At 37.4% G+C, this 24,675-nt stretch overlaps 1 protein-coding gene across 1 annotated transcript; it reads left to right on the top strand.

The window, feature by feature from the left end:
* The first annotated feature begins 64 nt into the window (after positions 1-64).
* On the top strand, positions 65-23,302 carry LOC131547424 (protein mono-ADP-ribosyltransferase PARP4-like). Its single transcript, XM_058787964.1, is given in 35 exon segments — positions 65-171; positions 797-936; positions 4,362-4,557; positions 4,991-5,105; positions 5,932-6,010; positions 6,167-6,265; positions 6,370-6,528; positions 8,814-8,951; positions 9,040-9,198; positions 10,144-10,289; positions 10,387-10,518; positions 11,161-11,259; positions 11,385-11,568; positions 11,669-11,810; positions 12,403-12,545; positions 14,009-14,140; positions 14,228-14,314; positions 14,404-14,568; positions 14,648-14,691; positions 15,169-15,247; positions 15,339-15,476; positions 15,600-15,807; positions 15,917-15,937; positions 15,940-15,986; positions 16,067-16,254; positions 16,343-16,442; positions 16,559-16,729; positions 18,530-18,610; positions 18,712-18,792; positions 18,870-18,965; positions 19,635-19,778; positions 19,877-20,749; positions 20,838-20,940; positions 22,349-22,481; positions 22,551-23,302. Coding segments are annotated over 34 exon segments (5,010 nt in total). The 5' UTR covers positions 65-171; positions 797-810; the 3' UTR covers positions 22,753-23,302.
* The last annotated feature ends 1,373 nt before the right edge of the window (positions 23,303-24,675 follow it).

Genomic DNA, 24,675 nt, shown 5'->3' on the forward strand with positions numbered 1-24,675 from the left:
AAATCTCAGCTGTTCAGCGAACATTATGACACGCCGTCCCTGATATCCGCTGCTTCGTGTTCTCAGTGGATGGGGCAGAGGAAAGGGAGGGATCACCGGGATCATCCCGCTACAGGAGCCGCTGGTTGGAGCGATGCAGCGCCGCTCTGCTTGTGTTTGCATGCATTTACTGTAAGTTATGTATGACATGCGTTTAGGTCACGTGGTAGGCTTCCTGTGTGAGTTAAGTCTTAAACAGAAATGAGACAATTAATTATTAAATATAAAATGTGTGTTTTTTTATTTGTTTTAAGGAGATCGAATGTTAATTTTTAAAAAGTTGTGTTTGGACCACTGGATGGAGCTCGTCTGATGTTTTTATCTCAGGGAGGCGTGTCTTTACTGTATGTATGAGTCAGGAAGCACGTTTACTGAACTTCACTCTGCATGTTAGTTACTACTTCATGTATTTTCTTAAAATCTAAACGTGTCACTCGACTCTGACTTTGTCTGCGGTAAGATACTCTTCTATCTGCTAATGACATGACAACACTATACTGCTGCAGGATTTGCGTTATAGCCGAGTATTTAATTGATTTTTATCAAAAGAAAGATCGTTTGATTTGTTTCATTTATATATCAATATATTTATTAAAGCGGTCTGATTTATGTAATGAATAGTCGAGATGTTTACTTGTATGTGTAGGCTACTGTGTGGTAATACGGAAATAGAGTGACGCTATCGTGTTGGTTTATGATTGTTATTTACTGTTTCCGTTTTTCTTAGTCTTTCTGTCTCTTTTCTCGGCATGTTTAGACACTGGTGGCACCATGAGAGTGTTTGAAAACTGTACTGTGGTGTTGGATGTGAGAAGTGTGCCTTTTGAGGAGAGGAATAAACTGAGATTAGCTCTTCTGGAGAATGGAGGAAACATCTCTTATGTCATCAACAAAGAGGTACGTATTGTGTTCATCCCCCTTCTAAAACCTTTCAGTCTCTTCTGTCTAAAGCTAATTATTATTTAGGTAAGAAGTTGGGTTTCAAAGTTGCATAAAATACAGACACTTTATTCTTGGTTTTCTGTTGCTGCGACAGGAACATATGAATGGAACCAACAATAATGCTTAAAAAAAGAAGCAATAACAGTAGCTATGTTTCCATCCAAAGTTACGAATTAAACTTTTGCGCAAAACTGGAATAGCCTATCGAATAAAACATTTAACCCTTGTGCGTTCTTCGGGGTCTTTTTGACCCGCAAATGAAGTTTGCTAAATTTAAAAAAAATGTTCTCTTTTTCCAAATGGCATGAGACTTTGTACGGTCGTCAACACTTTCCAGATCTACAAATAAAAAATAAAATTGGAATGATTTCTTGATTTTATGTTAGTGTGAAAAAAAAGTTACACTTATGGTCTTTGGGGTCTCTAGAGACCCCAGGCAACAAAATGTAATTTTTTAACAAAATATATATATTTTTAAAACAAATGTAATTTTACTCTGTTTATTAATGTTTTTACTCCACATTTGTGTAGTTTTTGGAAGACTTATGATATATTTTAAATTTATATAAATAAATTAAAGACATTTTATATAGGTTTTATACAAAAAACAGCTTTTTATGTAAAATTCACTTCATAAAAGACCCACATTTCTAACTTTCATTCATGGGGATAACATGGATCATTTCACATGGTTTAGTGTAAAATTTTTGCCCATATTTTGGAAATTACAGTTTCAAAAGTAAAAAATTATCATTTTTACCACTAGATGGCTGCAGAGCTCCACTATTTACTATTTGCTATTTGACCAACTGAAAGATATCTTTTACTCTGAAGTTTTTTTTCAGTTGGATTCATATCTACATATTGTAAAATCACAATTATAACAATAAAAATGATTTTTGTCAAAGTTTTGCATTTTAGAACTGAAAAATCAAATTTTCAATAATGTTACATTATGATTTGAATCAAACCTCAACAAGATGTTACAAAGAAAGGTTGGAGTCTTTAGAGTTTATCATTTATTTCAATCATCTGTTTTCATATAATTTTAAGTGTGTGTGTGTGTGTGTGTGCGCACACATTGTCGATGTGTCAGTGTCACCAATTTATTTTTGTGGTGGTTCTGCATTTTGGATTATTTTATTTGACAAATTATAAGAAAGCAGTTTTTATGGTCTCACAAATTTATTTGTGTGTGTGTGTGTGTGTGTGTGTGTGCGCGCACACATTGTCGATGTGTCAGTGTCACCAATTTATTTTTGTGGTGGTTTTGCATTTTGGATTATTTTATTTGAAGAGACCCGCATAGAAAATGGACAAAATTCATCCTCAAAATCAGAAACAACACAGAACACACATGGACAGAAATGAAGTGTCACACTTCCAATATTGCAAAATGATCATGCTGTGAACACACATACAGTCTCACACACAAACACAGAGGAATAAATTTGTGAGACTAAAAAAAACTGCTCTTTTTTCAGTATCACCAATCAAATTGGTGATACTGACACATCGACAATGCACGCACACGCAATCACCCCCCACAAACACACACTTTGAAAATTATATGAAACACAGATGATTGAAATAAATGATGAACTCTAAAGACTCAACCTTTCTTTGTAACATCTTGTTCATCTTGAATCATAATGTAACATTATTGAAAATTTGATTTTTTTTCAGTTCTAAAAATGCAAAACTTTGACAAAAATCATTTTTATTGTTATAATTGTGATTTCACAATATGTAGATATGAATCCAACTAAAAAAAACTTGTGAAAAGATATCTTTCAGTTGGTCAAATAGCAAATAGTAAATAGTGGAGCTCTGCAGCCATCTAGTGGTAAAAATGATAATTTTTACTTTTGAAACTGCAATTTCCAAAATATGGACAAAAATTTTACACTAAACCATATCAAATGATCCATGTTATCCCCATGAATGAAAGTTAGAAATTATTAAGTGAAATTTACATAAAAAGCTGTTTTTTGTATAAAAACCTATATAAAAAATATTTTTTAATTTATTTATATAAATTTAAAACAATATCATAAATCCTCCAAAAACTACACAAATGTGGAGTAAAAACATTAATAAACAAAAATAAAAAAAAACCCAACTATCTTGCTACAAAATTACGTTTTGTTGCCTGGGGTCTCCAGAGACCCCAAAGACCATAAGTGCACAACCCAAAATGAAGACCGCACAAGGGTTAATAAAGCATCGTTTCCATCCAGTGAGTTGAAGAGAACAAAATCGTCACTTCCTGATTAACTTGCGCTAAATATCGCGAAGAAAAAATAATAATTTTGCAGTAGGAGAAGGAATATATAATAATTTGTGTAGGCTATACGATAAATTACGAGCTTCAGAGCGCACAGACAATGTTATCTTATTTTCGGAGCCTGTTTGGGAACGCAGTTCTGGGAGTTAATTATAGCACTTTGACGAAACTATCATTTCAGATGCTGTGCAGTGAGATCGGTCCATTGGTTGCTCCAGTTTTATGCTGTCCCATTGCAAGTTACGTGTCTTTTTTAATGCACATTAAGGAATTTATTCGGTAAAAGTGTTTTCTTAATGGATAAGAAATTTACCCTAGTAGTTGAGCGCATAAGTTTTTTTTAATGCGCATTTTTAGAATTTATGCGCATTGAATATATGCGTATCTTGGCTTTTCCATCCAGCGTTTTTTTTTTTTTTTTTTTTAATGCGATATCCCATACATATCATAACATAGCTAGTAGCCGGGTTTCCATCCAAAGTTGCGGAATTAACAAATTCGCAAAATTGGAATTTCGCATAAAACATTTGCGAACAAGCACCGTTTCCATCTAAAGAGTCAAAGAGAACAAAATCATCACTTCCTGATAAACTGGCACTAAATATCACAAAGAAAACTAGGAGAATATAATAATTTTCATTGATTTGTGAACGCAGTCGTGGAACAGTTCTGGGAGGCAATTATACAGAAATACTTTGACAGGCTTTGCTCGGGCATTTCCGAATGACCATAACAACATTTCAGATGCTGTGGAATGAGGTCCACTGGTTAGTCAGGTTTTACGTCCCATAGCGCAAAGTCATATGACTTTTTAGAAGCGCTTGGAAGAATTTATTCGCAAAATGCTTTTCCATCTCCCATTATTCGCATTAACCCTTTTTCGCACAAGTCAAAAACCACCTCAAGCGAGCGCAAAAACTGTTTTGTGAATTAAGGCATTTTTATTCTAAATTAAGCGTTTCCATCACTCGTTTCTAATGCGATACTTCAAAATGCACATAAAAGCAGGGTGATGGAAACATAGCTAGTGACACCAAAATGTTTTTATCAGTGGAATGGTTGTACAGAGCTGACCTCTGTTTATCTCCTCCAGTGCTCTTTTGTAGTGACCAGCAGTGTGAATGATCTGAGCAGTAACCGGCAGCGCAGCATCCAGAAGCTGCAGATCCCAGTGGTCGGGACGCAGTATGTGTGGAGCTGTCTGGACCAAGGGCATCTCCTGCCTTTGACGGAGCATAATTTGACCCCACAGCTGCCATATCACACCTCTAAATTCCTCCCTAATTCAGGTAGGAGTTCATGAAGACTGCTTGTTTTCTGTGGTTGTATTAGCACACTGTGATCAAGAATCCTGGTTTAGTTTTTTATTCAAAGCACTTCCTCAGATTGTGGTTGTCAAACAAGCACTACCTTGTAAATGTATTTTATCACTGTCTCTCTTCGGTAGAACAGATGTCAGTTGTTCGTCTAAAGTGATAATGTAAGGTTTACTTGCATCAGATGTGAAAGGAAGTCAAAGGGACAGAACAGATGAGAGTGTCACAGCCAGATTAGTTTTATTTGTTGACGTTTGGTTCTGTGTTTGTATATGTTTGGTTTTGTGTTGCAGTACATTTTTGTTGAGAATGTATTTGGCATTATATTTGGGTTATGAGAGTGTTAAGTGAGATTAAACCATGTATTTTCGTGGCACTGTTGACATTATGTTGTTTCACCATAAAGAGATAAAAGTGTCAACACACATACCAAGAAAAGAGACGTTCAAGGGTCACCCTGAACTCCCAAAGACTGAAGCTGACATTCTTCAGAAGGGTGGACCCCGTCCTGGCAGGTTCAGGTGTGCTCTTGGTTTTTTGTAACTGTCAGTTCTTGAGTTTGTTCAACAGTTTTTGGTTTTTAATCAGTTTCTGCAGCACTTGTACTGTTTAGATATGCTTAGGCCCTTTCGCACCGCAGGAACCTTTTCATAGTACCCAAACTAATTGTGGAACTACCCACTTTTTGGCGTGTTCGCACCGTGGGAACTAGGAACTGTTTTAGTTCCCGGGACTCCGTTTGGAGGAACTAATTAGCTCCTACTTCAGAGTAGGGTCTAAAACAGTTCCATAGGAACTATCGTGACGTAAGTGTACGCTGATTGGCTAAACGCGTACGAAAACGCCCTCACCCGCCATGATTTAAAACTCCGTGTAAACACATACTGTGTAAACATCGCATTAACTTATATTTCACAAGAATGGAGAACAGCGATAGATGGACGGACGCTGAAGTGCAGGCACTTTTGAACATTTTGAACTCCTTTCCAATCTTTCAATCGCTTGACGTATAAGTTACGTCGACATTCCATGTCCATTATTGTGATCCCCGCAAGACACAACAAAAACACAGCTCCGATCACAGCGTCCTCCATCCTCCTGTTGTTAACGTTGTTCTTCTTTGTTTTCGTTGTTGAACGCCGCGCACAAATGACGTCGCTTTCAACCGGCTTATGTCACTTCTTAGTACCCACTGTCGGTGCGAATGCAACCCTTTAAATGGTACTGGGAAATAGTTCGTGCAAAATCGTCCCAGTACTTTAGTACTGTACTTTTAGTTCTGGAACTAAAGCCGTGCGAAAGGGGCTCTTGTTTACCTGACTACCTCTTTTCATTTACTCTATGCAGAGTTTACAAAGAAGGTGACCATGGCCTGCCTGAATTTCCTTCATATTTTCAAGTGGCCAAGTATTCAGTTTTTGAGAGGGTGGGTGACTTCATGCATCAATCACAATAAAATTATTTGTGGACATAAGGGGTAAAATAAAATAAATAGTGAAAAATGTACAGTATGATGACCCATTTAACACATTCTTGATTCTATTAGCACCCACCACTGTTTGAAAGTGTTTTTGTGTTTCAGGTCAAACCCAAGGCTCTGTGTGTTCTGGAGCTGCAGAGTGCCAAAGGCCGAGCAGGCCAGCAGTATCGCGTGTTGTGTTCAGTCTTGCGTGAAGCTGAGGTTTGATCATCCTGAATGTTGTTATCTCTAGAATCATAGATGGTGACGGAGGTGCTGAATTTGTCTTGTGGTGACGGTGATGGTCTCTCTCTCTCTCGCTATAGACCACAGTGGTTCAGGACAAGCTTGTGTTCTGCGTGACGTCTGAAGACGCTGTGGAAGCATATAAGCAGCTGATGATGGAGACGGAGACCGAGGGATTCACGAAGACACACACGCTTCCACCTGAGGTTGACCGCTTGGCATCCTACAGCCTTCAGCAGGTTAGATACACACAACACAGATCTGTTTTTATTCATTTGATATATGTATAACATGTGACTAATGGGTTTGAAGTAATTAGGACTGGGTATCGAGTTTGATACTTTTTAGGCACCGACCGAATTGCCTTAATACCATTAAGTATCAAAAAACGTCTTGTTCGGTTCCAAAATTCGATACCTAAGGGGTTAATCTCGTCAACGTCAGTGAGCCAATAAGCTTGCAGCACTAGGTGTGTTCGACTAGAAGTGGCACCGCGCAGATCGATCAGTGTTTGACAGCCGCGAGAGTGATTCGAAAGCATACGGAGCAGTCCGCTATCTATATCTCGCGGTACATATCTCGCATCATGTCGAACACACCTACTAGTTTCCCTTACGAAAAAGACGTTTATTCAAGTGTGCTATTAGTATACTTCCTTTAAACAAAAAAATAGGGAAGTCTACTTTTAGTCTACTTTTTATGTACTTCTAAGAAATATACTTAAAATGACATTTAAAGTATACTTGACTTATACTTAATATGATTAAAATATATATTTGAGCTATACTTGTGCTCCTAGAATCCGTGTTTTCATTGTTATATGGTAGGGGGCACTAGTACACATCTTCTGTACAGAATTTCCAAAAAAAAAAACACAAGTGAAGAAGAAACCAAAACAACAGATACTTCCACATTGTAATCTAACACGAGCATCAGACATAAAACAGCATCAAAACTGTGTAACGTCATGGAATAAAATATCAACCAATGAAGAGGTAGTAATGACTGTCAAGCTTTGGGGTGTTGATCGGCTCCATCTACGTTTTGATTATCATTCTGAATCCAATTCATAGACTTTTTTTCAGCTTTTTGTTCAAAATGTTATTTATATTTTATTTATGAAACTGACCCACATTCAAGTGTTTAAAAAAAAAAAAAGAATGTATGAAGCTAGAATAAAATATTTTTATTTACAAGCAGATACCCTGTTCTTTCTTTTGATGTTTTGTATGTTCAGATATTCATACAACAAAATATATACAAATTAATACCTAAATAGGGACATAGTAGTATACTTAAAGTATGATGTAAAGTTCACTTAAAGAAAACATACGAGTATACTTGCAGTACAAAACTACTAAACTAGTGGTTTACTGAGACAATACTTCAGAGTGTACTAAAAATGCTACTACAAGTATTTAATTAGTAAACTATTAGTATACCTATAAGTTCGCTTTTAGTATAGTTGCAGTACCAGCTAAAAACATTGATGTAAACTAGTTGTGTACTCAAAGTGTACTACTGGTATACTTCAAGTATACACTTATATACTAGAAAGTAGGCCAATTTAGTCCCAAGGAGTATTGAAATAGTACACTTACAAGTATACTACTAGTACACTGATATTTTTATACTTACTACATAAAGTATACTTACAAATATACTCAAACCTTACTTAAATATACTTAATGAAGTAAACTACTTTTTGGTAAGGGTTACACCTGTTACACTCAGAGATGTGGCTCACACGTGAGGCTGTAGTGTGAAAGCGTCCCAACACCCTTGCTACATTTACACTGGTGTGTTTTTGATTTAAAATGAAAGCAATCCTCATCCATACTACACAACCGAAAGTGTGCGTTACTTTACCATTCATGCACACTGTAGCATCATTCTCCATAAGACAATAAATAAGATTTATATTCCCGCTTTTACTCAAAACTCACTTTAAACCGCCATCGAGTGTTTGTAATAACTTCCGTTTGCCATCTAATGTGTGTTTTGGCCAAGTAATGTTGCTGAATTATGTTATTTCCTCTGAGTTGCGGAAGAGAGAAGTCATATAACGTTAGGCCTATATATATATATATATATATATATATACAGGCAGACAGTGCTGGAAGCTGCTAATGCTCATCAGTAAATCAGTGGAAAATGAAATGATGATTCTGTCTGAGCTATGCGTTTTAAAACAAACACGCACTAGTGTAAACATAGCCTAACAGATGTGTAAATTGAAAACTATTTGAGCTTTATTCAAATTGATTTATTGTGTTGGATAGGTTTTGTTCCTTTGTGCAGTGGCTCAGGAGATGAGTCTTTGAGTCTTTTTAAATGTCAGCAAGCTGAAAAAAATAAATAAAACAAAAGTTTTTTGAGATAATGTAATCTTGTTTAAATTGATTTCATAAAATTGGTATCGAAAAAAGTATCAGGATCCGGTATCGATGTCAAGGGATTGGTATCGAAAATGTTTGAACGATACCCAGCCCTAGAAGTAATTGCTCACTCTTTTGATTGGCAGCTGCTGTTGGAGGAGAAGCTGAACTGCAGCACGTTGTCTCGGGACGTTGGTGTCTTTGTGGAGCTGGTTTGGACCGAAGCTCTCGGTTCCCTTAATAACATCCTGACAGTCCCTGTCTCCAGAATCAGCCTCAATGATGTGAGAATGAGCGCAGATCATCAGTAAAGAAGCTGACAGGAATCTAACGCTGTTTAACGCTGTGTTTATTGGCTCTGTGCTGCCGCAGGTGAGCAGGGTGGAGGGACTGTTACTGCAGGCACAGAAGACTGAGAAAGAGGATGAAGTCAAAGCCCTGCTGAAGGAGGTCAACACTCTTCTGCCCCTCAGAATGACCGACCCTCCTTCCAAACACAAGCTTGTGTCTCAGAAACTGGACCTTTGTCAGGTATCACACATCAATTATAGTATAAAATTAGGAATATGGTGTATCGATGCATGCCAAGCTGGTGTAAAATCGCTAAAAATATGGTAACTCAAGTTGGTTGAGATATTAAGCAAATTGTGACACAATTGGCGGTTTATATTCTTTTCATCTCATCTATGTGTAATGCATATTGAAATGGTATTTATAAGTGCAGCAGTAACCAAGGAAACATCTCATGCTGTAATACTTCACAAAGATAAAAAAGTCAGATCATTCTGTTTTTGCTTCAAATTTCAAAATTACACACAAACCGCTCATGCAGCATTGTTTGAATCATGATTAATATACAGTGGTTGCCTCTCATTTTAAATGGAAAGAGAAAAAGCTTTATTTTGTTTATATGAAAATATTTCTTTTATTTGCATTACTTGTGATTTGTTTGAAAATTTCAATTTAGTTTTGTTATTTGACATTTCCATTTCACAAACAAATGCACAGAATTTTGTCTAAGAAATAATAAAAGAACACCTTTTCATTTATAATATGTCCTCAATCTCATTTTGTTGAAAGAGTATCAGTATTGTGAATCGCATCACATCATGAGTTGAGTTCATTTAATGATCCTTATTTAGGATCATTAAGATTTTGGTATAATAATTATTTTCATGACAGTTAAGCTCATTGTCTTCATGTTTTTATTACTGGATTCTTTTACTTTTTGTTGTTTTGTAATTCTCATTATTCTTAAAAATCATTGTCAGTTATATAAATAGATCATTACTAATTACTACATAGATTCTTTTTTTAAATTACTGTAAAACAATGATTATACTATTTAAATACATTAAAATCAAATGCTGAGTGAAATTCCTTCACATTTGGAGATATTGTTAGATGAATTTGGCTTTTTAATTCAACAGTGCAGATCTGACCTCTTCACTCTTTTCGCTCCTCTGTGGTCTCCAGCTGATCAGAGACATTGTAAATGTGAGCGAGGCCACTCTGGGAAGCCCCTCGTCTCTGGGAAAGTATCGAGCTCTGAGGTGCAGCATTGAGGTTGTTCCACCACAAAACCCTGAGTTTCATGTTGTCTCTCAGCTGCTTCAGGGGAGGTAAACATGATTGTGCTGATTGTGGTCGGAAGTTCAAACATGAATATATTTCAGAGTATGTCTTTAAATAATTATGTTAATCTTATATGCACTACAGGCCTGTTCAGATTCAGCAGATACTGCGTGTCAGCAGAGGGGTGGAGCTTCAGTTGTTTATGGAGGATTTAGGCAACATTAAACCCCTCCTCCACTCCACTAGTCCCAGCAGTTTTGTTGGAATACTGTCACGGTGAGAGCTCATCCTTAAAAAAAACTTTGTTTACATGCAATGACAAAACAGCACACGCACTTACAGTATGTCTGTCACATACCATATATGCGTCCCTAGACCACAAAACCAGTCTAAAGTGTCAATGTTTCGAAATTGAGATTTATGCATCATGAATAAATAAGCTTTCCATTGGTGTATGGTTTGTTAGGATCGGACAATATTTGGATACTGAGATACAACTATTTGAAAATCTGGAATCTGAGGTTGCAAAAAAATCTAAATATTAAGAAAATCGCCTTTAAAGTTGTCCAAATGAAGTTCTTAGCAATGCATATTACTAATCAAAAGTTAAGTTTTGATATATTTACGGTAGGAAATTTACAAAATATCTTCATGGAACATGATCTTTACTTAATATCCTAATGATTTTTGGCGTAAAAGAAAAATCTATAATTTTGACCCATACAATGTATTGTTGGCTATTGCTACAAATATACCCCAGCGACTTAAGACTGGTTTTGTGCTCCAGGGTCACATATATACTGTGGTGAGGTAAGTGAAGACAGACACACTGCGTTTTGAAAAAAAAACAAATAAATAAATAAATAAATGAAAATGAATGCACAAAGTGAATTAAAATTTTGTAAACATTGTTTATAGAGGTCTGCTGCTGCCCAGGGTTGGAGTCGAACAGCATGGGATTGAGAGGACGGATATCGGGAATCTTGGAGGAGGAATCTACTTCAGTGACTCTCTGAAGTCAGTTGTCTTCAGCATTACTCAGTCATCTCTTAATATAACAGATTTATTAATAATGTGAATCCATTATCATGATGACAGCTGGAGATTTTAGCCGGTCAGCAGGTTTCTTCTCTGTGTTAAAGGACTAGTGTGAAATACTCCAAGCCCAGTGTGACTGACGGCTCTCGGCTGCTGTTGGTGTGTGATGTGGCGTTGGGTCGGTGTAAGGACCTGCTGAAGAAAGACACCACTTTGACTAGTGCTCCTGACGACTACCACAGTGTTCATGGAGTCCAGCGCTCTCCCAACAGACGCTCTGAATTTGAGGTGCTTTTCTTACTCATTTTCTGTGTACTTAAATATTCTGCTTGTGTTTTTGGGATCTGATGTGCATTTGTGTGTGTGTGTGTGTGTGTATCTTTGACAGGATGGTGAGTTTGTGGTCTATAACACAGAGCAGATCAGACTGAAGTATGTGGTGCAGTACAGTCTGGAGGGAGACGAGTTAAAAGAGTTCCTGCCTCAAATCAACACCTCTGTGGAGCTCACAGACACAACGCCTGATATCTGTGAGTAAAGTTTAGTCTCAGTCTCAGACGTCACACCCACGGATGGTTGGATAAATGTCTGATGCATATGTCACACAAAATTGGAAACACTTCAGGAGTTTCGAAGTCGTCATCTGATTGGTTGAATTAAACAGGATTTCTGGGAGACGTATGTGGCACGTTCTTTAATGTTCCGTCTGGTAACAAAGATGCCGTGTTTACAACTGTGACGATGAGTGCTTATCAGGATCACCTGAAGTGAAAATGTAATATTCATGCATAGACTCTGGTCACACTGGTCTGTCATTGTGGCTTCATTTCCTAAACATGACGCAGCAAAAAACGAAATGTGATTGGTTGCTTTACCTGTCAGTCATGTGGTCTCTTGGTCTCTAACCATTTTAGAATTTACATAGGATAGGAATTAATTAATTGTATTGTTTAAAATTAAAATAATTACATTTAATTGTGTTAAATTAACAATCCCTTTTAATAAGTTTTTTACATGGTGGGGCGATAGATATCTGATAGATATCTGATGCTCTGTGAAGCTGAATGCTATGATTTGTGTTGTTAAATTCATCAGTGGTTTTGTGTGAATGTGTCTCTTTAGTGTCCAGTGATGACAGTGAGGGTTTGGAGTCCACTAAGAATCCTCTGGAGGAGATGAACGCAGGTTTGCTGGACAGCAGTGGTCAGAAACTTCCTCTACAGGCTGTCAATGTGAGATGCAAGCTGATGGACCTGCTGTGTCAGGTATGATGCTACAGCGGTGGACCGCTAGTGTGAGAGAAGAGTTGGCAAAGTATCATTTTTTTCTCTTACATGTTAAACACACTGGGCCTCATTCATGAAACACGAGCAGAACGGATTTGTGTGTAAATCGTTGGTAAAGCCGTTCTGACGTAAACTTTCGAATTCATGAAAATGCTCGTATTTTCAAAATGTTAGTTGGTATGACAGAAATGTACACCTGCTCCCTACGACGAGTAAATGGTGCTAAAAAAGTTGAGAAACTGTTTAGCTTTGGGTAAAATGCAGCACTTGTCACTGTCACTTTTTACCCAGCCGTCCAATCAAAGGAGGAGGCGGGACAAATACCACACCGACCAATCATCCTACTCGTACAACAATAGAGAAGTTAATATTGCATTTTTATATTCAGTGATATTCTTCAAAATCAGATACTAGTAATACGTTACTGCTGTGGATATTCCTTATCACAGCTTTCCTGTAGCTCAAATAGTAGAGCATGGCGCTAGCAACGCCAAGATCATGGGTTTGAGTCCCAGGGAAAGCGAGAGCCGATAGAAATTTATAAACTGCAACTTTATAAATGTAAGTAGCTTTGGATAAAAACGTCTGCTAAATGTAACCAAAGCGTCTGGAAAAACGCTGTGCCACCAAAGCATTCTCAAGCGCCACCATCTGGCTGTTTTTAGAAGAGCGCCTGACATTTTTCAGCTGGCTAAAAACACTTTGGTGGACACACCTTATTGAATATTTGTTGTTAGGCATATGGCCTATTAGTCTTTTTTGCACTTATGCAATATACTGGAGCCAAATCTGAGAAAGTAGACCAGAATATTCCACTGCGTTCCTGGACACACAATTTGCGCAGCTGTAATTCATAGGCGGGGATTATGCTAATTGTGAATGAGCGTGCACATACGCCCTATTTATGAATGATTGGAATTCATTAACATACGCATGTTTAACTATCAAATCGGACGTTTACGAAGCCTTTGTGAATCCAGAGGAGAGTATTCAGGAAGGTCCGTTTTATACACAAATTACTCAGAATTTACTCCTATATTTACAAATGTTTCATGAATGAGGCCCACTGTTTATAAACTGAAAAAAACAAAAAAAACAATAGAATACAGTCAAAAATTATTATTAAAGGCTTTCACATACGGAAGTACAATTTAAAGATATGCAATCTAACTAAAAGAACAAAATGATATACAAAACCGCTTAATGAACCAGAACTAGAACAATCAGACCATGGGAGTACATGCATAACAAGAACTTCAAAATTAAAGCCGAAAGAATTAACAAACTAAAAGTCAGACACAAATCAAAGCGTGGTCTTTTGATTTGTTTGATTTGTGTCTGTCTTTTAGTTTAATTCTTTTGGCTTACATTTTGCCACAGCCATAGACCCACAGTATTACATTATATTTCTCAACTCTAACCACATCCTTAACTTCCACCAGGTCATCATATTTCAGACCTACACAAACCAGAGCGCTGTTCCCATTGAGGCGAAGTATGTGTTTCCACTGGAGGAGACGGCAGCGGTGTGTGGATTTGAAGCCTTTATCAATGGAAAACACGTCATTGGAAAGGTGCGAGTCATTCAGAATTTGTCAAATGCAGTCTCTGCTTTTTCAGCCTCTTTCTCAACATTTTTAATGTCTGTTTTTGTCCCGTAGGTAAAGGAAAAAGAGCAAGCTCGTAAGGAGTACAAGCAAGCCATAGAGAAAGGTCATGGAGCCTACCTGATGGACCAGGATGCACCTGTGAGTTACTGTAACTGATCTGGAGCTCGTGTGTGTGTGTGATAATGTATCAGAAGGTTTCTTTAAGGTCATGCATTTATGTGAGGCAGGATGTATTTACGATCAGCGTGGGGAATCTTCCTCCTGGAGCCATGGTTTTGATCAAGGTGACGTTCATCACTGAGCTGGTGGTCAGATCAGGCTCTATAGTCTTCTCACTGTCTGGCAGCGTGGCGCCATGGCAACAGAGAGCCGCTCTTAATCAGACAACTCAGGTGCGGCGCTCTTTTGTCACTGTATTTAAAATCCTGTTTGATTGTTAGTGTTTTGACTTACACCTGTGTTGCATTTCAGGCCACTGTTGAAAAGATTGGTGTGACGGAGCTTCAGTCAGAGGGGTGAGGATCTCAAACGCTGGAGAGTTCACAGGGAAATTCACTCAAGATGCACCTGCTGATGAGTAACAATATAAAGGCCAATTATTTTATGTAGCAAACCACATATGTGACCCTGGAGCACAAAACTGTCATTTTTCGAAATTCAGATTTATACATTATATGAAAGCTTTCCATTGATGTATGGATTGTTAGGATCGGACAATATTTGAAAATCTGGAATCTGAGGGTGCAAAAAAATCTAAATATTAAGAAAATCGCCTTTAAAGTTGTCCAAATGAAGTTCTTAGCAATGCATATTACTAATCTAAAATTACGTTTTGATATATTTACAGTAGGAAATTTACAAAATATCTTAATGGAGCGGTTACAAGGTTGTTGCATTGTTCTGTTTAGTGTATGGTTTTGATCGAAATGTTCAATATCTTTTTGATATCTTCAATATCTTCTCTTTGATTTGTTCCCTCTCTCTTTCTTCAGGGAGTTTTCTCTGTCTATGTCCATTGAAATGCCTTATGAGATCATCAACTTGAGCTCTTCACACCGCATCAAAACCAAGGTTATCAATTCACTTTGGTGCATTGTCTTACAAAAATACTTAAAACACGAAAATAGCCTATATTAACAGTATGAGTGTTTTCTCTGTTCAGAGGACAGACTGTAAGGCAGTGATCAGCACGTTACCGGGACAGACTCTGGGATCTGAAGGGTTACAGGTGTCCTTCAGTCTTTCTAATATCCATATGCCCAGGATGTGTGTCGAGAACCATCCGGATAAAGATAGTCAGGTAAAGAAATGATCACTCAAATGTGTTTTCCTGTCTGTCACGGTTATTGCACACGATGATTGACACTTTCCATCTTACGCTCCCTGACAAAACTGAACACTGATGCGGATCTGATCCCTGCAGGCCTGCATGTTGGTGTTTTATCCAGACTTTAAGTCAAGCGGGGTGTCCGGCTCTGGAGGTCCGTCCAGTGTGAGCGATGTGGTCATTCTTCTGGACTCCTCCAAGTCGATGCGGGGAGACACCATGCTGAACGCCCGCAGGATTGCCCTTCAAGTCCTCAAATCTCTGAACCGCTCAGTGAAGATCAACATCATCTCTTTCAGCACTGGTTAGAGCTCACTGAAACTGTCTGATATTGTTTTATTGATCTGATCATCATGTGGACATTTGTATATCCCTCATTCTTTTGATTACAGTGAACATGTGTGTTTTTACAGATTACAGGGAAGCTTTTCCTGCACCAGTGCCTTAGAAGAAGCATCTGAAGCAGCCAGAAAATTTATTATGGTGAGTAAAGTTTGCAAATGTTTAAAGATGGTTCTGAATCTCAGTTTCTTTGCGTATCAATGCATTTCTCCTCTCTTCAGTCGTGTGGCGGCTCTGGTGGCAGCACTGATCTGTGGCGGCCTCTCCGGAGCCTGAGTCTGCTGCCTCCCGGCCGGGGTACGAGGAACATGCTGCTGCTCTCTGATGGACATGTTCAGAACCAGCCTCTGACCCTACAGCTGGTCCGAGAAAACTCCTGCCACACGCGCCTCTTCACCTGCGGACTCAGGTCTGCCTTAAACAAATCTCTTTATGTGTCTCCTTCACTTACACTGAGTTTCTGAACGCACAGTTTGATTGTGTTTGTGTTTGTGTAGCTTGACAGCTAATCGTCATATGCTCAGAGCTTTGGCTCAGGCAGGTGGAGGAACATATGAATTTTTTGACACAAAGATGAAACACACTTGGGCAGAAAAGGTGAATCACACTCTTTATTGCATTGTTTTTAATAACTTGAAAGGAAGCATTATCCTTACAATATGGGCCAGCTTGAGTCTGAGGCTTGAGTTGACGAGATTTGTGGGTAATTTCAGGTGCGCGCTCAGGTTCAGCGTATGGAGTCTCCAGGCTGCAGATCAGTGGCAGTGAAGTGGCAGCAGTTTAATCCCAGAGCGCCGCCTCCTGTTCAAGCCCCCTCACAGCTTCACGCTCTCTTCAGTGACTGTCACACTCTCATATACGGACTTGTGCCACACTGCACTCAGGTAGACAGGCTTTACTTAAAAACTGCATTGTTACTTATTGTAGTTGTTATTAGGAATGGGTCATATTAGGGCCGTGCGATATGATGATATATATCGGATGGATGAAATAAAAAGTCTATTGTTTCATATTATACTCTATCGTTTATTTCGTGATCGTTAAACAATACATTGTTTACGGCAATACTTTTTCATGATTTGGATGACTGCGATCTTACACGCCACCATGGGGCTCCGAGCAGGAGAACAACCAGCCGGGACAAAACGAGGAGCTCGTTCCTAAACGAGGGACTACATCTGTAGCATGGACACGTGTTTTTAAGAACTGCTGTTTTAAAACAACCAATTTTAAGCTGTTGAAACACAAACAACAGAGCTATATGTGTGCGCCGTCTCTGTTTCTGTGTGAGAGGAGCACACATTTTTTGCCGCTTTATTGGCTTTGAACGATTACATAAGCACACTTATATGCATCATAAAACCCCGGCTTTGTAAGTTCATAAACACAGTGATTTAGGTCTTAAGAGAGAGTAAACAGCTGAAAAAGAAAACGCACATGTAACAGTATATTGGATCTGGACTGCGGTCTTAAAGAGGAAGCTGTCCAATATTCGTCTGTCTGCCATTCATATTAATCAAACAACAGTGAGAGAAAATCTCGTACTGCTCATGACTAAATCATTTTTGTAATTTTAATAAGATGAAATAAAAAAATAATAATAATGATATATATATATATATATATATATATATATATATATATATATACGTGTATATTATATCTATGATACCTTGAAAAAGGCTACTAGCCGAAACGTTGGTTAATAAATATGCTTAAGTGAGTGTGCAGTTGTTCTCTAATTGATTCATATTTTTTCCTTCAACTTGCACCTCATAAGGTGTGTGTTTGCTTTGCCTCGCTAATTATGTCTACCTATAGTATGTAGTGTTCATTATTTATTTTAGTTTTTTGTCCTATTGCTTGCAATTAATTTCTTATCCTTATTTCATCACTGACTGTTTATTTATCTTCAGTGAGCTTGAGGTTGTTGTTTTTTTGTCTCTTTTTAGGCTTGAATTAGTTTGATATTGACATTGGTGACAAGGGTTATGGAAATTCTATGGTATCAAAGATTTTAATATCCTAAAAACCTTTTTAAAAGAAAAAAAAAAAAACTAAATCGTGATATATATCGTTACTGTGATATAAAATTACTCATATCGTGATGTAAGATTTTGGTCATATCGCCCACCCCTAGGTCATATATTAAATATTTACAATAAAAATTAGGCAACATCATGAATGTAGTGGTAAATTTAGTGTTTCTTCAGTGTTACAGATTGAGTTGGTATGTTTTTATTAGTTTTTGTTAATCAGTTCAAACTGTTTCAATGAATTGATTCAAAACTCCAAATCAACAATTCATTTGTTCAATCACTGAAAAATGTTTATGAAGACTGAATGTAGAAGTATTAAGAATGTATTGATACATCAAAAACCTTGTTTGGTGCATATAATAAATGAAAATAATTAAATATAATTCTTAATTTAGTAACCAACAGTGTGCAAAACATGCCTTAATTATTTTAAGCTAGACTTAAACAGAATTTTAGTTTTTTAAATTAAAATTTTCATTGAATCTACTGTCTAAAACATAAGCCTATGAAGCAATCTCAGAGCAAGGTTTATCAAGATAACTATATAATGTTATAAAGGCTGTAAAATATCAGTATGTTTTAGCTGAATTGCCCAGTTATTTGTGTGTTGATTTGTTTTGAATTGTGTAATATTTATTCATTTAGGCCACACTGTTTGGTGATTTGAGTGGACAAGAGATCAAAACAATGGTGTCCACCACAGAACTACAAAAGACAAAGGGAACTGTGAGTGAACATCTTAAATACTTCATATGATCTGAAACATTATCAATTGTTTATCAGGCGTTTGAAGAGATGTGTGTGTGTGTGTGTGTGTTCATGTGCAGTTCCTTCACAAATTAACAGCCAGAGCGATCATCAGAGACTATGAAGATGGCATTCTAGCTAACAGTGAGGCAGAACACGAGGTACAATATTTGGCTGCATGATGATATTTTTTATATAACTGGCAGATTTATTAACTTTACTTGCTGTTTTTTATCAGGGGAAGAAAGCAGAGCTGAAGTCTTACATCATTGAGCTCAGTAAAGAGTTCTCTATCTTGTCCCAGTTCACAAGCTTTGTCGCCATTGAAGAGAGGGTATGATTGCTGCTAATTTAAGGATCTAAAAATAAATCTGGAAAAATATATTGGTAACACTTTCTATGAAGCCCATATAATACATTATAAGGGTATTCTTAAGGCATTATAATAAATGCATAATGTATTATAAAAAACCTTATAAGATGTTATATCTTATCAATAATCATAACAACAATTATAATACATTATAATGCTTACACATTTGTGGTTATTACTTAAGTGGATGCAACTTGTTTAGTGTGTGTTATAAATCATCATACTCTTAAAAGCTATAACCACAAATAAGTCAATATTATAATACATTAAAACTGTTCTTATGCATATTCGTGATATATTATAAGGTTTTTTTTTATAATGCATTATGCATTCATTTTAATGCCTTAAAAACACCCTTATAATGTGTTATAAATATGGGCTTCATAGAAAGTGTTAACAATGTTTTGTATCTAGTCAGTCATGCCATTTATAATAAAAGTTCACACATAAATTAATTGTTTAATATTGACAATAAAGAAAAAGCAAACATCTGTACACACAGGGAATCACTTTTTTTTTCACAAAAAAAGGTAGAATAAGTAAAATATGCCATGAATTAATTTCTGTGTACCATTTTTAACTGAATGACAATTCAAAATACCAACTAATACTCTCATTTGCTCTTTGCAGAAACAAAATGAGCTTGACACCGGATTCACAGATATTCCTAAAATCATTTCAGAGGAGGATGTGGATATTTTGCCATATATGGGCTGGATTGAAGAGCTGAAGCTGAGGGCTACGCATTATAGTAGTAGTTCTCAAGATGTATGGGTAACAACAAAAGGGTCTATTAAAGCTGTAATGTAGTGATAAATGTTGACATCATTCGGCTTCTAGTATTCACAACAACGATTTTCATTTTTTTTCAGATGGAATCAGAGGAATGGCTCAGTAGCTCCACATATGAAGATATGTGTTCTGATGCTTGTGCAGCAGCTGAACTTGATGATGATTTAGAGGAGGACTATGAAAATATTGAAAAGTTTATAAAAGAAAGATCTGCAGATCGCTCTTTTCCTCCTCCTGACTCCAGTAGCTCCAGGCATACTTCACGTTTTGAAAGTAGCAGTAATGCTTCCAGAGACTGTCTGAAAAAAATGAGTCTAATACTTCCCCCTCGCCCTCCCGCTAAGCTTGCATTTGAGGCTGCTCCCATTCCTAAAGCCAGACGGCGATGTGAAATACCAGTGGAAGTTGTCCGCCAGGCTAGCAAGCTTTCTCCTCCTCCTCCTTTTGCTTGTGGTGCTTCCTCCATGAGTGACAGGCTTCGCCCTCTAGCTGCCTCCCCGGTTCCCTACTGTATGCCTCCTTGTCCCTCAGCAGAATCTCTCTCCAATATTCGCCGGATTTTACCTCCTTCTGCTGATGCAGGGTTTGCCACTGAGCTTTATGCCTCAGATCTTCCTGTCTGTGCAGATCCTCCTCGTTCATCTCGGCGTGTCATGTCCATGACTCCAAGCCATGCTCCCGCTCCTGCTACTTCTCGCAGGGTAGACGCATCTATTTTCATGAGGGGAAGGGCTGGTGGCTCCATTGCCATTGCTGAACCTGCAGTGTCTCCACCACCCTCTCCCACTGCATCTGGTGGCTTTCGTGGTTCCCTCAGAAGTAGCAATAAGCGTTTGTGTCCTGGTTCCTTAGCCCTTATAGCACGGCGAAAGGAACAGATACAACTATTCCGACAAGAAGTGGAAAAACGAGACACAGTGGCCTGGAATGAGCTGTTTAAACTTCAACATGAGGTGTTTACACATTATTTAATTCACTAGATTTTATACAGTATGTAAATGTGTGGGGGAATATGAACATATGCGATGTGTTTGGATATAGGACGGATACTGGGAGTGCACTGACAGGCTGAGCAGCTTCCTTAACCTGGACGTAGACTTTTTTGCAAATGTCTTCCTTCAAGAGAAAGGCATCCGTTCCTTAGGTAAGAAGATCTTTTTAAATTCCTGTTGCTGGTCTTGTCCATATTGCAAGAACTGCCCATTTAGACAGTTGTTCATACGGGCCATTTAGGTGCCATATGTACCTTGTGAACACGACTGTTTCCAGACAGACTGAGAAAAACACCTGTGTGTCTTTACTGTGTAACACCAGCCAATCACAGTAGATGGGTCAATATCACCATAGAGTGCCTTTCAACCCTCACAATACTCAAAACGTTTGGTTTTAATTTCCCATTCGCATTATGTCATATCATAAATAGATACTCAAGTACTATAGAAACATTTTAGCTGAGCTCCCACACATTTATTTTTTTAGATAATTATGGGCCATTATTCGAAGCATAAACCATAAGATATGTCCACCCTGTTATGGACATATATATTACTGTTAAATATGTTTTCATTGCAAAATTAAGATGCAAATTATATTTTCTGAAAAGTATGATGTCCCTTTCCTAAACAGATTTATTTAAAAAAATAATATAATAATTATAAATAATATAATTACATCCTCAATCACACTGATATATATCCCCCCCCATTTATGTCATGTTTATGCCCAATCTATTGAGTCTAATAGGCTGTATATTTTATATATTGGATATTTTGAGCTTTAATTAGCATATTAGCTTACAACAAACTGTGACTATCTAAATATTTATTCTGGTTGTTGAAGATAATTTGGTATGTTTAAACTTACATATTTTGAAAGTACTGTATTCTAATCACTTCTGGCATGCGTTATGCCGACAGGGTGGACAGGTTAAGCTAGTAAGCAAACTCCGAAGAAAATTTGTCAATTGAAATGTCACCAACTTACTCACCTCAGCGGTTGAAATTCCCGCCACTGAAGAGACAAAAAAATCTGTTGTCCTGATGTCACTAAAGGGGACGGCCTTTTCTTAAAGGGGCGGATTCCCCAATACGACAGGGTGGACAACCATTCCAGGGACATGGACAAATTCTTCTTTTTTATTACCAAATGATCAATACACTCAAATTGAGTAATCTCTTATTTAACAAAATATATATTTTTTTAATTTTATGATTTGACAAATTTAATGAGCAGTGCATGGGACATAATAACACACATCCTCTTACACAAAACTAAAACAAATCTAGAAAATGTATCTAAAGAGCCAAGTTATGCTTTTGTTATGAATATAAAAACTTAATATAGCACACCCGTTCATAGTCATTTTTATGTTATCATGGCAAATGAGTTATGTACAGGACACCAAAAGGCACCCTACAGTGATATTGACCCAGATCTTGTGTTCCAGTTTAAAGTGCAGTATGCATCAGGCTGAATCTGAATATAGTTTAAAATAATCCGATTTTTCAGACACAGTTTGTGAGTCAGAATCAGTCGCATGTTTTGTGTGTCAGGTGTGAAGGCTCATGCTGAAATTCTGCGGCTGGTGGCGACTCTGCTGGTGCTGCAGCTGATCCGGGTGAAGAAGCTGGACGAGGGACGGCTGCTCGAGTCTCTCCTCCGACTAAAAGAGTCCCAGGAGCCCAGGTACCAGCACACGTCCTCATGCGGTGTAGTGATCATGCGGTCCGTGACTTTCTGCTCTTCTCCATTCAGACCGATGTACTGGGAGGCAGTGAAGAGGGCCGTGGCCTGGGCCTGCCGGGCGGACAGACAGTATCCGTGTGTGTGCAGCAGGCTGGAGATCGGCCAGGATTGGGAATCATCTACACGTCAACTACTGGGCTGTGATTCTCCAAACCCATATTCCCCTCTCAAACCTGTTCTGGAGAGACGTGTGGATGTATCAGTCATGTAGAAACTGGAGCTGCTGCTTACTCGCTTAATATTTCAAAAAAATCTTTATGAGCGTTAAAGTGCCCTCAAAACTGTATTGCATTGGAAAGGAAATATTAAAACAAGTGCCCTTTTCTTGATAGCTTTTTTCCCCAAAACTAGACATTTGTTCAATCACTTGTCGCTGATTTTTAGTGAATGTATGAACTCATTTCTTCTCAAGTTCACACAGATGTCCTAGCAGAGCGACTAACAGCTGTACTTCATCATATTATCTATGATTATAATGCAGTATGTTGTTTTTGAGGTGGCCGAGAGAGCTCAACGCGCTGCAAATAGAAAAAAACACCTTTACATTTTTGCCTCAATGTGGTTGTCTTGTTTCAATTGTGATAAACTATAGCTGTTCACACGATTGACTGTGATTGCTAACAGGTGAAATCAATTGGAACTCTGTTTGAATCTGAGTACTTATTGAGCTGTTGCCTTTTTATGTGTGTTTGCCTGATGAAGGTCTTTGACTGAAACGTTGCTACTTTTACATTTTTTTGAATAAAGAGAGATTAAGTGTGCAGATCTTTTTTTCTATTTTTTGATGGACTCATGAACATTAACATTAGCCAATGTGAGAAAGGCCTTTAGCTGCTTAGAAGTTACCCTGCGTTTGATTGGGTTCTCTTTGTCTACTTTAAGGAAATCTGATGATCTTTTGGGTCAGAAAATTCTAAAGGGTTCTATATATGACATGCAGACACACACACACACACACACACACACACCCTGTGTGTATAGTCTCACCCCAACAACTCACTGAAAAAGAGGTTTGCAAAAAATATGCCATGTTTATTAGCGAAAATCAATAAAATACTGTATGTACGTGCTTACTCTCACATTGCATTATCCAAAGGCGAGTAAGAGGACCAAATTTTGGTGTGAGGTCTAGACAGTGGAAAAGAAAGTTGTATTTTGGTTTCACAGATAAGTATCTACTTGAAACTAATGATTCCTTGATGAGTAGGCTACCTGCTTGGTGTAAATCCTAGGTGCAAAAATTAGCTCGAATTACCCTGAGCCTTAAAACACAACTGCCACACTTGGTTATCAAGGGCATTTTTATGCAGTTGCCAACATTTAAAAAAAAAAAAACATTATCATTTGGCACAACATACAAAAATATTTCATATCACACATTATTGGAAATATTTTCCCCACAAAGTTAGTGGGGTTACCTAATTATATATTGGATAACTCTGAAAATAAGAAGCAAAATTAGATTCAAGACTTAAAAGAGGATATTTCATTGGATGGGATTTAATATACTCAGAGGCACAAAACATAAACACTTCACTGAGATTTATACACTGTAAGATAACCAGAATGTACATGTACCGCTACACCACACGAGGGTGCCATTCATTGAGCATTAACACACCTGACAAACACTTGGTGAGCACAGACTTGCATTTAGTCATTTATCAGACGCTTTTATCCAAAGCAACTTACAAATGAGGACAATGGAAGCAATCAAAATCAACAAAAGAGCAATGATATGAAAGTGTTTTTTTTTTTTTTATGATAAATAAAAAGAAAACAGATACAAGGCAAGGCAAGTTTATTTATATAGCAATTTCATACACAGTGGTAATTCAAAGTGCTTTACAATAGAAAAAGAATAGAGCAAGCCAGTGTTAGAGGCCTTTTTTTTTGTTAATTGTATAATAAATAAAAAGAAAACAAATAGATAGAATACAAAAAGAATAGAGAAGCTAGTGTTTTTTGTTTGTTTTTTGTAACAAAACAAGCAGTTAGTAAATGGATAGAGTACAAGTCTAAAAGGAGCAAGTTTTTTTTTTTAAGAATACATTTAGAATAGAAAAAAATAAAATAAAAAATAGACTTTATACAAACTGTGCCTCATTGTCTTGTCCTTTTTTTTTTTAATGCT

Source organism: Onychostoma macrolepis, chromosome 09 (assembly GCF_012432095.1).
Source record: "Onychostoma macrolepis isolate SWU-2019 chromosome 09, ASM1243209v1, whole genome shotgun sequence".
Lineage (NCBI taxonomy): Eukaryota > Metazoa > Chordata > Actinopteri > Cypriniformes > Cyprinidae > Onychostoma > Onychostoma macrolepis.